General features: G+C 43.3%; 1 protein-coding gene across 1 annotated transcript; it reads right to left on the reverse strand.

Moving 5' to 3' along the window:
* Window positions 1-3,087: 3,087 nt before the first annotated feature.
* Window positions 3,088-14,406, reverse strand: LOC125484021 (multiple coagulation factor deficiency protein 2 homolog). The gene is made up of 4 exons (XM_048601087.1): window positions 14,099-14,406; window positions 11,905-11,991; window positions 5,430-5,551; window positions 3,088-3,319 (listed from the first exon to the last, which is right to left on the reverse strand). The coding sequence occupies exons 1-4, from the start codon at window positions 14,239-14,241 to the stop codon at window positions 3,183-3,185; spliced, it is 489 nt and encodes a 162-aa protein (XP_048457044.1). The 5' UTR covers window positions 14,242-14,406; the 3' UTR covers window positions 3,088-3,182.
* Window positions 14,407-14,607: the final 201 nt, after the last annotated feature.

Genomic DNA, 14,607 nt, shown 5'->3' on the forward strand with positions numbered 1-14,607 from the left:
CACCAGCTTGGACTGCACACTATGACCAGGGGCACTACACAATTACATTGTCACTGTTGGAGTTGCAACTGAATAGGTTAACTTAGCGTGCACCAAATGTGGATCAAACATGGTTTTATTCTGGTTTATGCACAGACTGAACCATCTAGGAAGCCTTACAAAGGAAATTATTGTGAAATGGAAATGGTGGCTGAAAAAAAAACTGCAGATTTTGTAGGATGTCAGAACTATAAGAGTAGGAAACAGATAATGTGATATTACTTCAGTCGGGTAGCCAGAATGGTTCAGCCATTATGTCATCTCCATGGACTTTTGGATAGCTCCTGACATTTCAATCATCTCAAGTGCTTCAAAGAAGTATTATCAAATGAAAATTTGAACCCAAGCCACATAAGGGAATAGTAGGACAGGTGCATTGATGTAGGTGAGTTTAAGGACCATATTGCAATCAGAGATTTATGTAGACAGCTTAAAGTTTATGACCTAGAAGCCTGAGACATGGATGCTAGTGACTGGAGAAGGAAGCTGGCGGTGCAGAAATGCCAGAATTGAAGGATCGCTGAGTTCTCAGAACATTTTTAAGTTGTAAGAAGTTTTTGATGGGAAGGACCAAGGAATGGAGGGAGTTGATCTCAAAGGTTGAGAATGATAAAATCAGAACACAGCCAGGAATGCTGAACTGTGAAAGTAACAGGACGATGGATGAGGGCTTTAGCAGCTGATAAGCTAATGCAGTGGCTGAGACAGGCAATGTTGTGGAAGAATATTGAACAGTATCTGATCCATGGAAACTACAAAATAAGTTGATCGTGCTGATGGAGGATATGAAGTTCAAGGTGCAATGTAGGAATGCATTACTCTGACATTTGCTGAGCAGATTATTTCAAACATGCATATATTTAATTTATTGAAATTGCAGAAATATGAACACAACCAAGGCATATCAGTGCTGGTGCTCCACACCGCATTTGTCTCTTTGAAGACTTAACTGCCACTTCTAATTCTTTCGTTCAAGCAAATCAAATTCTGTCTTCAGTGATTAATTTTGTTTCTATGATGATTCCTATTGTACTCGTTATCTTGGTTTTTGTTTGTGAGTACTTGCATTCACATGATATAAATGAAATAAAGCGTTGTTGTTTTAATCTTATTTTCCCAAAGTTCCAAAACAATGCAACAGCTTATAAAACAGCAATTACTGGCTCCTTTTATTTGAAAATACCTCAAAAAAAGGAGCAGCTCTTACAGCCACAATTTTTTTCCTGGCCTCCATTTTGGATTACCCAGAATCATCAGGCCTTTAAAATCATAGAATCCCTACAGTGTGGGAATAGGCCCTTCAGCCCAACAAATCCACACTGACCCTCAGAGCCTGGTCATATTGCAGCTGTACAGGACATTAGTTAGGCCACTTCTGGAGTGTTGTGTGCAATCCCGGTCTCCCTCCTATCGGAAGGATGTTATGAAAAAAGAAAGGGTTCAGAAAAGATTTACAAGGATGTTTCCAGGGTTGGATGGTTTGAGCTTTGGGGAGAGGCTGAATAAGCTGGGACTATTTTCCCTGGAGAGTCAGAGGCTGAGGGTGACCTTTTCGAGGTTTATATCATGAGGGGCATGGATAGGGTAAATAGGCAAGGTCTTTTCCCAGGGTGGGGGAGTCCACAACTAGAGGGCATAGGTTTAAGGTGAGAGGGGAAAGATATAAAAGGGACTTAAGGGGCAACTTTTCCACACAGATGGTGTTGTGTGTAAGGAATGAGCTACCAAAGTAAGTGGTGAAGGTTGCAGGGTAGATGCATGGACGATGTTCCCAATGGTGGGTGAACCACAGGTCACGGTATGAGGGATTCAGGTTAGACGTTTTAGGACGAAACTGAAGAGTCATTTCTTCACCTAAAGATTGGTGAGCCTGTGGAATTCATTACCACAGGAAGTAGTTGATGTCAAAATTTTGAATGTATTCAAGAGGCAACTAGATAATAGTACTTCGGACAAATGAGATCAAAGGTTATTGGGAGAAAGGAGGATTAGGCTATTGAGATGGATGATCAGCCATGATCATGAAGAATGGCGGAGCAGGCTCAAAGGGCCAAATGGCCGCCTCCTGCTCCCATCTTCTATGTTTCTATGTATGTTACAATTACAATATTTAAAAGGCATCTGGATGGGTATATGACGAAGAAGGGTTTAGAGGGTATGGGCCAAATGCAGGCAAATGGGACTAGATTTATATAGGATATCTGGTCAGTATGGACACATCGGACTGAAGGGTCTGTTTCCATGCTGTATATCTCTATGACTCTAATTGTCCTAAAAGTGGGGTTTCTATGCACACTCAACTTGAAAGTTGAGCACCTTGGAGCAAACAGGTTTGAAAAAACTATCAAGAGAAATGATTTCAAAAGAATAATGAGAATTGTACATTGCCAACTTTCGATTTTGTTTCCTGAAGAAATGGACTGGACTGGACTGGACTGGACTTAGTCAATATTCACTCCGTGGTAAGCAAGAAAATGGTCAGGTTTTATTTAAAGATATGGGTTGAAATGAACAGATTATTAAATTGGGTCTGGGAAAAGGTGCTGGCTGGAAAGCTAGAAGATCAGGAACATCTATGGCCCACTGATGGCCACTTATTATTGATCCCACCATTGTGGAATGGCACCTATCTTGTGGTAGACTGAATTCTATCTCCCTGGAGGGAGACCTTGCTTTCTGGAAGCTCCATACTCCAACTACAGGCTGTTAGGATCATTGGCAACCCTTGTGGCCCCCAGTGCCTCTCCTGGTTTACACTCCAGTTGCCAAGGTCTGCCTGCCCTATCTTGGCACATAAAGTAAACTTTTGGTGTAACCTGAAACATGCTTTCTCATTCCATCAACAGGGGAAGCTGGCAGATCTGTTGGATCCTGGTCAGATTGGTTGGCCCTTGCAATGGGCTGTCACTCATGAAATTGATCCAGCTTCCCCCAAGTAGGGTTCCATCAGCTAAACAAGTGAGTTTGGGACATTTATTTTGTCCTGACTTGAAGACCAATGGAGTCAGTGAGCCACAAGTCTATGTTTCAATGAAAGAACATCATTTATAAAATACAATACAGATTTATTAGTCCTTTTTATTAGAATAATTGCCTGCTAAGAACATTTTCTCGTCCTGTTTACTGCATCAGATTTGCTGTTGTTAAACTTTCTCTTTTGAGCTTTTCTCCAGTATTGTGGTAGGACTCGCTGTTCTGTTTTGTGAGTGTATGTATTCATAATAGGATAAATACCCGTCGTTATCGACATCATCCTTTTCCAAAACTTCATCTGTCATTTCTGTACCAAAAGAAAGCAGTTAAAATGTAACAGGTCGATTTGATGAAGTGAGATCAACCTTGATCTGTACTGCAAATTTAGCTGAGTCAGCAACAGCAACTTACAACAAACTCAGAAGAAATGAGCTCCCAGAGAATTTATATTGTATTTATATTTCAAATTCCTTCAACTTGGTTTAAGGTTTGAAAGGGAGATTTAGCCCGGCAATTGAATAGTCATTTAGTCTGCTTCTTATGAGCAGGGCAGGTGTCAGCATTCCAAAACTACGAGAGTTTAAAACTGGTAGACATTACAGGAGATAGTAGGAACTGCAGATGCTGGAGAATCTGAGGTAACAAGGTGTAGAGCTGGATGAACACAGCAGGCCAAGCAGCATCAGAGGAGCAGGAAAGCTGACGTTTCGGGCCTAGACCCTTCTTCAGAAATGGGGGAGGGGAAGGGGGTTCTGAAATAAATAGGGAGAGAGGGGGAGGTGGATAGAAGATGGGTAGAGGAGAAGATAGGTGGAGAGGAGACAGACAGGTCAAAGAGGCAGGGATGGAGCCAGTAAAGGTGAGTGTAGGTGGGGAGGTAGGGAGGAGATAGGTCAGTCCAGGGAGGATGGACAGGTCAAGGAGGTGGGATGAGGTTAGTAGGTAGGAGATGGGAGTGGGGCTTGAGGTGGGGATAGGTGGGAGGAAGAACAGGTTAGGGAGGCGGGGACGAGCTGGGCTGGTTTTGGGATGCGGTAGGGGGAGGGGAGATTTTGAAGCTTGTGAAGTCCACATTGATACCATTGGGCTGCAGGGTTCCCAAGCGGAATATGAGTTGCTGTTCCTGCAACCTTCAGGTAGCATCGTTGTGGCACTGCAGGAGGCCCAGGATGGACATGTCGTCTGAGGAATGGGAGGGGGAGTTGAAATGGTTCACGACTGGGAGGTGCAGTTGTTTAGTGGGAACCGAGCGTAGGTGTTCTGCAAAGCGGTCCCCAAGCCTCCGCTTGGTTTCCCCAATGTAGAGGAGGCCACAACGGGAACAGCGGATGCAGTATACCACATTAGCAAATGTGCAGGTGAACATCTGCTTGATGTGGAAAGTCTTCTTGGAGCCTGGGATGGGGGTGAGGGAGGAGGTGTAGGGGCAGGTGTAGCCCTTCCTGCGGTTGCAGGGAAAAGTGCCGGGTGTGGTGGGGCTGGAGGGGAGTGTGGAGCAGACATTACAGGACCTATGCAAAACACACAAGGCTGAATGGAGTTTCCCTTTTGGGAACTATCTGCAAGCCAGGTGCAAATTGCTCTTTACATTGTGCTAGTTTTCTGATTTAATTTTATGGCTGAAAATAATTTGTGTAAGAATGCATTTTTTGTCTGTACAGTCCATTTAAACTTTGTTCTATAGGCACAAGGATGCTGATGGATATTTTCTAAATGTTTTAATTAATAAATATTTAATTTATTTTGAAATGACCACTATGAAACCCATAAATTTCTCAATACAGTTTTTTTAAGAACTCCATGGATTAAGAATTTTGTATGTGTGGATAAACCCATTTTCAGTTGTATTGATAAGCTGAATAATGTTACCTCTCTCAATCAAATATTTCAAGCAATATTCTTTAACACTGCGCATTTGTGCTACCTTAGTCATGCTAATAAAAGCCTTCAAATGGGCACAATGCATCTTGTTGGTGAAATTGAACTGGGCCTGTGGTTATTTTGTAGGTGTATCAAGATTCTCACCCTCTTTGTTTTTCCTAAACAGTACAAAATATCGCATGCACTTACTTGTGCCGAACATAACTTGTGCTCAATGCCTTGATCCTTGGTGCAGTTTGACCAATTTTGGGGAATTGTTCTGGACAAAACAGTGTAATCTTGTAGAAACTCTAGCACAAGCTTTCAAACAATACAAAAATATTGTGTTGCTTACAGTAAGTTGGAGGATGTGCTTTCTTCCTGTTTTTAACTTTATACGATAAGGACAAGTATCAAGAATGACACCAAAGTTTGCTTAAGAATCGATTGTTGTATTGGGGGTGAATTGAGTGCATTTCATTTTAAATTATTTTGAGCCAGGCTGGGAATGATTTGGCTGCAGCATCAATCACGAGTGTTAATTCATGAATTTTTACCTATAAGCAATTTAATCATTTCTTCAGTTGAAAAGGACTCCAGTGTTTCTTCAAGGGAATCTTCCAGTGCGGTTAATATTTCAAGGCCGTCCAAGAAAGTATTTTTGTCAAAATCATGAAGACTGCAGAGAGGGAAAAGGAATTAAGTAGGGAACTCATGAATTAATTCACGAGGAAAAGCCTTTCTCCATTAAGTGCGTTTTTAGAGAAAAAAAAAATTAAAGGAATGCTCCAAGGAAATATTACATTGAACATACTTGACAAGCTTTTCTTTCTGCCTGACAGTTATAAACTTGCTGTGCTTATATTTAGAGATAGTAGGAACTGCAGATGCTGGAGAATCTGAGATAACAAGGTGCAGAGCTGGATGAACACAGCAGGCCAAGCAGCATCATAGGAGCAGGAAGGCTGACGTTTTGGGCCTAGACCCTCCATCAGAAATGGGGGAGGGGAAGGGGGTTCTGAAATAAATAGGGAGAGAGGGGGAGGTGGATAGAAGATGGATAGAAGAGAAGATGGGTGGAGAGGAAACAGACAGGTCAAAGAGGTGGGGATGGAGCCAGTAAAGGTGAGTGTAGGTGGGGAGGTAGGGAGGAGATAGGTCAGTCCAGGGAGGACGGACAGGTCAAGGGGGCGGGATGAGGTTAGTAGGTAGGAGATGGGGGTGCAGCTTGAGGTGGGAGGAGGGGATAGATGGGAGGAAGAACAGGTTAGGGAAGCGGGGACGAGCTGGGCTGGTTTTGGGATGCGGTGGCGGGGGGGTAGATTTTGAAGCTTGTGAAGTCCACATTGATACCATTGGGCTGCAGGATTCCCAAGCGGAATATGAGTTGCTGTTCCTGCAACCTTCGGGTGGCATCGTTGTGGCACTGCAGGAGGCCCAGGATGGACATGTCGTCTGAGGAATGGGAGGGGGAGTTGAAATGGTTCGCGACTGGGAGGTGCAGTTGTTTATTGCGAACCGAGCATAGATGTTCTGCAAAGCGGTCCCCAAGCCTCCGCTTGGTTTCCCCGATGTAGAGGAGGCCACAACGGGAACAGCGGATGCAGTATACCACATTGGCAGATGTGCAGGTGAACATCTGCTTGATGTGGAAAGTCTTCTTGGGGCCTGGGATGGGGGTGAGGGAGGAGGTAAGGGGGCAGATGTAGCACTTCCTGCGGTTGCAGGGAAAAGTGCCAGGTGTGGTGGGGCTGGAGGGGAGTGTGGAGCGGACAAGGGAGTCATGGAGAGAGTGGTCCCTCCGGAAAGCAGATAAGGGTGGGGAGGGAAAAATGTCTTTGGTGGTGGGTTCGGATTGCAGATGGCGGAAGTGTCGGAGGATGATGCGTTGGATCCGGAGGTTGGTGGGGTGGTATGTGAGGACGAGGGGGATTCTGTTTTGGTTGTTATTGCGGGGACAGGGTGTGAAGAATGAGTTGCGGGAAATGCGGGAGACACGGTGGAGGGCGTTCTCGACCACTGGAGCGGGGGCGGGTTGGGGGGTGGGGGAGGTGGTGGAGTTGCGGTCCTTGCAAAACGAGGACATCTGAGATGTACAGGAGTGTTTTTCTGTATGGGGAATGCAGGTGTATAGGGACTGGACGTCCATGGTAAAGATGAGGTGTTGGGGACCGGGGAATTGGAAGTTCTGGAGGAGGTGGAGAGCATGGGTGGTGTCACGGACGTAGGTAGGGAGTTCGTGGACCAAGGGGGAGAAAATGGAGTCCAGACAATTGGAGATAAGTTCGGTGGGGCAGGAGCAGGCGGAGACAATGGGTCGACCAGGGCAGTCAGGTTTGTGGATTTTGGGAAGGAGATAGAAGCGGGCGGTGCGGGTTTGGGGTTTGTTATAAGGCTCTTGATGGAAAGGTCACAGATCTGAGGCTTTTTCAATAGTGTTGTTTAAGATACTAGTAATTTTGTGTCTTAGTGTGCTGGTGCATGATACCAGGAAACGCACTCCATATGCTACAAGTGTAATAATGTCCACAGTGAAGATTATAATTACCACAATTGCTGCAATTGATTACCTAAAGTTGTGAATGCATATTGCAATGATATATGCCTTTTTGAATCATATTCTTGCATAGTTTTCCTAATTCTTTTCAGCTAAAAGATTTATTGTGTCTTACAACTCAAAAACGGACCCTTTGGTTCAACTCATCCATGCCGACCTGGTTTCTGAAGCTAAAGTAGTCCCATTTGCCTGGGTATGGCCCATATCCCTCTACACCTTTCCAATTTATGTACCTGTCCAAATGGTGTTTAAATGTTGTACCTTTCCTCTGGCAGTTCATTTGATATACCCACCACCTTCAGGTCCTTTTTAAATCCTTCCCCTCTCACCTTAAACTCATGCGCTGTAATTTTAAACTCCCTATCCTGGGAAAAGACCTTTGCTATTCACCTTATCTATGCCTTTCATGATTTTATAAACTCCATAAGGTCACCCCTCAAACTCCTATGCTCCAGGGCAAAAAAGCTGCAGCCTATCCAACCACACCCTGTAACTTAACAATTTACAAAGAACCTAAGGGGCAACCTTTTCATGCAGAGGGTGGAATGAGCGTGTATGGAATGAGCTGTCAGAGCTCATTACAATTACAACGTTTAAAAGGCATCTGGATGGGTATATAAATAAGAAGGGTTTAAAGGGATATTGGCCAAATGCTGGCAATTGGGACAAGAATAGTTTAAGATAGAAACATAGAAACGCAGAAGATAGGAGCAAGAGGAAGCATTCGGCCCTTCAGTCATGGCTGATCACCCAACTCAATAGCCTAATCCTGCTTTCTCCCCATAACCTTTAATCCCATTCGGCCCAAGTGCTGTATCTAACCACCTCTTAAGTACATTCAATGTTTTTGCATCAACTACTTCCTGTGGTAATGAATTCCACAGGCTCACTGCTCTTTGGGTGAAGAAATGTCTCCTCATCTCCGTCCTAAATTGTCTACCCTGAATCCTTGTACTGTGACCCCTGGTTCTGGACACACTCACCCTCGGGAACATCCTCCCTGCATTTACCCTGTCCAGTCCGGTTAGAATTTTAAGTCTCTATGAGATCCCCCACTCATTCGTCTGAACTCCAGTGAAAACAATCCTAACCTAGTCAATCTCTCCTCATACATCAGACCCACCATCCCCAGAATCAGCCTGGTAAACCTTCTCTCGAGAGGAAGAGCATCCTTCCTCAGAAAAGGAGACCAAAACTGCACACAATGTTCCAGGTGTGGCCTCACCAAGGCCCTGTAAAACTGCAACAACACATCCCTGCTCCTGTGCTCAAAACCTCTCACAATGAAGGCCAACATACCATCGGCCTTCTTTACCGCCTGCTGCACCTGCATGCTTACCTTCAGCAACCGGTGCAGCTGGTCAGCATGGACAAGTTGGACCAAAGGTTCTGTTTCCACGCTGTACAGCTCTATGACTGAAATAGTTAACTAGACTGTCAAATAGTGAATTGGGACATTTCAATGACCCAGTACCACACTATACAGTGCATCTATCCACCGAATCAGTAACAGGGTCCAACTGACTTTGTCTTCACAGAACCGTTAAACTACCTCCTACTAAAATTCAGTGAGATTCTGTATGATTATTTTCGGATCGTCGTACTTGTGCTGAACATGTTTGATCAAAGTGGAAAAGACTGATTGATAATCAGGCCAGAAAATCTGAGCATCTAAAGAATAAGTAGTCCCTCTTTGGCTGTCAATTGCTACTAAACATAGCTTTTTTGTAAATGACCCAGCAGGTTAGATTTAAACAGCACCATGTTAACTTTACCGACAACAGTTCAAGAGCTTCTTGGGTCAGTCATAAGCAATTAATATAAGCTTGTCCCAGTTTAGAAGGAATATAAATTCATTGAGAGTCTGTTTGTCTGAGAGATTTCTTATTAACACAACAGTACTAAGCCTATTGTTGTACCATCAAGTTGATTCAACATAATAAAATGTCACTTTTACTCATGCAGTCATTATGCTGCACAGGATGCAATGTGACTGATCAGTTCTTGCTGGCTCCCTGTCAAACAATTTAGTCAGTTCCCCCTTCTACGTCCCTGTAGCACTGTTACTTTTTCAATATTGGATGAATTCTTGAAGGAATGGATAAATAATGTAAAATTGCTGCGCTTGAAGTTTTTTTGGATAAAATCAAACTTCTTCGAATATATGGGGTTACCACTTTTGTCCTCTTATCAAGATTTCTCTGAGTAGAACTAAAAGCTAAGATGTTCCTTTACAAGATTGCTGTAGGATTACTGCCAATCCTGTGGGAAGGCAGCACAGTGGCTCAGTGGTCAGCATTGTTGCCTCTGAACACCAGTGACCCAGGTTTGATTCCAGCCGTCAGCCAACTGTGTGGGTTTCCTCTGGATGCTCCGGTTTCCTCCCACAATCCAAAGATGTGCAGGCTAGTTGGATCAGCCATGGGAAATAGAGGGTAGGGGGTTGGGTCTGGGTGGACTGCTCTTCGAAGGGTTGGTGTGGATTTGATGGGCCAAATGGCTTGCTTGCACACAATAGCGATTCTATGAATTGATATTTACTCAGTATGAATTACACATTAAGCTTTTTTTTAATCCACTTGTAGGTGGAGGAGTGCCACTGGCTTGGCCAGCATTTGTCTGTCCCCAGTTGCTCGAGGTGGTGGTGGTGGTGAGCTGCCTTCTTGAATCACTACAGTCCATGTGCTGTAGGTAGACCCACAATGCACTTAGGGATAGAATTCCAGGATTTTGACCCAGCGCTAGTGAAGGAATGGTAATATTTTTCCACATCAGGATGGTGACTGGCTTGAAGGGGAACTGCAGATGATAATGTTCCCATTGTAGCTGCTGCCCTTGTCCTTCCAGATGAAAATGGTTATGGGTTTGGAAGATGCTGTCTAATTAATGGCGGTAACCGGGGTCAGCATTTGTTGCCCATCCTCAGTTGCTCAGGAGCTGAGTGGTTTCCTGGATCATTTCTGAGGGAGTTAAGAGTCATCCACATTTCTGTGGGTCTGGAGTTATGTGTAGATCAGACCAGGTAAGGATGGCAGATTTCCTTTCCATAAAGGATGGATTCTTGTACACGATATTACAATGATTTCATGGTTATTGAGACTGATACTAGCTTTTAATTCCAGGTTTATTCATCCAGGTTGAATTCTACCAACAGCTGCAGTGATTGGTATTTTCCTAATCAACCTGTTCAGAGATATTACTACAGCTAGGGGGAAATGAGATTGAACCTGGGCTTCCTAGCTCAGAGGTAGGGACACTACCACTGCACCACAAGAACATGATATTGCCCCTTTACCATTGCTTCAATGTAGCCTGCTCAATTGCATTTAGAATTCCAGGTACAGTGCACTCGATAGCATTGTGTTCACCAGGAATGCTGCATATTTGAAAGAATTCTTATTAACTGATTTTGCTGTTGCCAACTTCCATTCTTTTCAGCAGAACACTACAACACAGCACATATGCCCTGAATAAAGCATGGATGTTGCTAACCATTGCCAAATCTCCTGCTGTTGCCTAGGAGGAGATTGTATGAAAAAGGCTACAACCGTTTGTAGGTGGCAGGGTGGTTCAGTGGTCAGCACTGGTGTCTCATGCGCTAGGGACCTGTGTTTGATCCCACCTTCGGGCAACTGTCTGTGTGGAATTTACATGTTCTCCCTGTGTCAGTGTGGGGTTCTGCCAGGTTGTGCAAGTTAGGTGGATTGGCCATGCTAAATTAGCCCTAGTGTCCAGGGATGTGTAGGTTAGGTGCATTAGCCATGGGAAATGCAAATTTAGGAATAGGCCTGAGTAGGATGCTCTTTGAAGGGACTTTTAGGACTTATTGGGCTGAATGGCCTGTTTCCAGACTCTGGAATTCTATTTTTAAAAAAACTGAGCTATAGGTTACTCCTGTTAGTCTTCAGCCAAGCAGTGACTCCAGAAGTTGAAGCAGGTTATCTCAGAGGTGTTGCTCCTCAGCAGGCTTCAAATTATCCCAAGTGAACGAGCTGAGAATATTGGTGAATCCTTGACCATCCTTCTCAAGGTCTTCCTCTGCTGTCTGTCCTGTTTCCCCCTTCACACACATCCTGATGTAGTGTGGGCTGGAGCTACTGAGAGGTTTCATTAATGAAGAATTCACTGAAGAGAACATCAACAAAGAACCAGACTATTACATACCAGTACACATTTAACAAACACAATTTCTTTAATTCTCAAACTTTACTCTTGCAGATGACAAATGGAGTTCACTGGTAGTATTCCATGCATAACAACTTTCACAACCTCAGAATATTCCAAGGTACTTTACAACCAGGGCACTAGTTGGAATTGTAGTCCCTGTTGTAATGTAGGAATCGTATTCACCAATTTGTACATAAGCGGCTCTCACACACAATACAATAACAAACTGTCTTAGTGATCTAAATTAAGGGATAAATATTAGAATCATGTGAAGATTTCCAGCATTAGTTCAAATATATTTAGCTTACGTGAAATAATAGAATTGCAGTTCTTCTACAGACAGTTCATCAATTTTAGGCTGTCCAAGGTAGTGCTTCAGCTCCTTCTCAATGTGACTGAAATACAAACATGGTTTGTATTGAATAGGAGATTGTAAGCATTGCTAAATTGCTTCCGTAATGGCAGAACGTGGCTCTGAACAACACAATTTCCTATTTAGTTCACCCCCTGCCCCACCCCCAACCCAAATTGTAGAACAGCCACCTGCTAGATTTTGTTTGCAATGGGTCAGTAGATGATTGGCCCCTCAGCCAACTGACCATTCTTGGAATGAAGCCAAAACAGTTATGGCAGGCAAGAGTGCAAGGGAATCTTGCAGCTGAGCCTGATCATCTCCTTCACTCGTATGCACATTTACATTTGCCGATCTTGAAAGAAATCACCTATTTCCCCCCTCTACCCAGAACCTAGCAGTTTTGTGACCAACAAATAAAAACTTGCATTTATATAGCATGTTTAACATACCAAAGCGACCAAGCTGCTTTACAGGAGCATTATCAACCACTGAGTAACAAAGAAATATCAGCTTAGGTAACTAAATACTTGATCAAAGATGTAGGCTTTAAGGAGTGCCTCAAAAGGGAAAGGGAGGTGGATAAAACACCTGGGAACTGAAGACATGGCCAGGCACAAGATACTGTAGATATTAAAAATCCAGAATACAGACAGGAAACGCCAGAAATATTCAGCATCTGTGGCGAGAGGAGAGGTCTCTGCTCAACGTTTTACGTTAACTCCGTTTCTGTCTCCACAGATTGTTGTGCTGAGTAGTTGCAGTAATTTGTTTTTATATCTGTGTATACTCACTAAATGATGTGTGGGATTGAGTGTTTAAATAATAGAATCCTGAGGAGCCTTTACTTTGGTGTTTTATGAGTTTCAAGCCACACTTGTAAGAAAACTGGTTTCTCATAGCTCAGGTTCAAGCAAATTCTTACACAGGAACAATGTTAGGGAAGGCTGCGCAGGGTGGAGGCAAGAATGAAGTACAAGCTTCAGAGGGAAGACAGGATGGTACCTGGGAAGGTAAGAAGTGATGAGACTAGGGGTGACAGGCACCTTTTGCTATGTGTAAAAAGTAAGGTGTTTGTCTAAAACAGACCATTTTGGATTCAAGTAATGTACTATCTTCAAGATTTCCAACGTATAAATATCTGATGAATACTCATTGAGTTAGACAATTACTTCAGAATCTTTTCTGGGATGAACTTCCCAATTTTGGTTCAATAAACAATCAATCAATCAATCAATCATCGATGTGCATTTTGAGGATCCTGAGATTATTTTGTGAGATGATCTACCTCAACACTAGACAACATTTTTCATTGTATTTGTAACAAATAAATACACATCACAATAAATAAATAAATAAATAAATAAATGTTTTGGCCTCAACCACTTTCTCTGGTAACGAATTCCACAGGCTCACCACTCTCTGGGTGAAGATATTTCTCATCTCCATCCTAAAAGGTTTGCCCCCTCATCCTTAGATTATGACCCCTGGTTCTGGACTCCCTCACCATCAGGAACATCCTTCCTGTGCTAACTTGCCCAGTCATATTATAGTCATTTAGCATGGAAATTAGTCCTTGCCGAAATAAACCCAAACGAAACAAGTCCCACCTGCCTGCTCCTGGCCCATATCCCTCCTATTCATATACTTAAAGTGTCTTTTAAAAGTAACTGTACCTGCTTCCACCACTTCCTCAGGAAGTTCATTCCACACATGAACCCCCCTCTGCGTTAAAAAAAAAAATTGCCCCTCATCTTTTTTAAATCTCTCTCTTCTCAATTGGGATTCTGAGATCCCCGCTCTCATTCTTCCAAATTCCAGTGAATACTTCCTACTCCAGTGCTTAGATTTCAGGAACTAACATAGTCTGATCATAGACACCTCTCACAGTGCACTCGGAGCCGTACCCTTGCCCCTAAAGAGTTTCAACACTTCCCTCCCAACCTCCACTTTACAATACTGAGATCTAAAGGCCTTCTACCATGATCTCTGATCCCCTGTCTGCCTGCAATGATTCTAAAGTAAACTTAATGGCAGGACAGTACAGTTTTTGATGGACCTCTGAAGGAACGTCATAAGGCAGCAGCTGGAAAATAAGCTCATGAGAAACCAAGCAGGAGATGCAACTTTTATGCCATTTAAGAACTTACTGGTGATCAGTGATGATGCTTCTATTGTGAAAGACATCCACCAATACTCCGTCCTGGGGAACTGCAGGCTGGAGAGAATTGCTACTTGTGAATGAATGGCAAAAACTGAAGAAAAACACGCAGAAAACCACTGGGAAAGACATGTTCAACTCGGATTGTCTGTAGCTTGTTTGTTATAGTGCTCATTTCGTCAGCAGGTGTGGGACTCCCACACCTTTATCTGCAATAATAATTTACTGATACTAAGCTGCAGTGTATTCTGGTTGTAGTTTTGCCAAATTGCAGCTTTGAATGGCTTCAGATAATCAGTTGACCTTCAGTTCAGTATAACCAAATACTCAATGTGACCAATCGATTTGCAACATTTCTTTCATGAAGGCTCGCAGCCCCAGGTTACTCTTGTCCACTCCCTCAGAAAAATATCAAAAGTGTTAAAGTTTCAAAGTGTGACTAAAAGGCAGATTTTAAGTGATTTGGAAATTGAAACAAATACAAATGAATGCCCTGAA

The sequence above is a fragment of the Rhincodon typus genome, chromosome 9, assembly GCF_021869965.1.
Source record: "Rhincodon typus isolate 14 chromosome 9, sRhiTyp1.1, whole genome shotgun sequence".
Lineage (NCBI taxonomy): Eukaryota > Metazoa > Chordata > Chondrichthyes > Orectolobiformes > Rhincodontidae > Rhincodon > Rhincodon typus.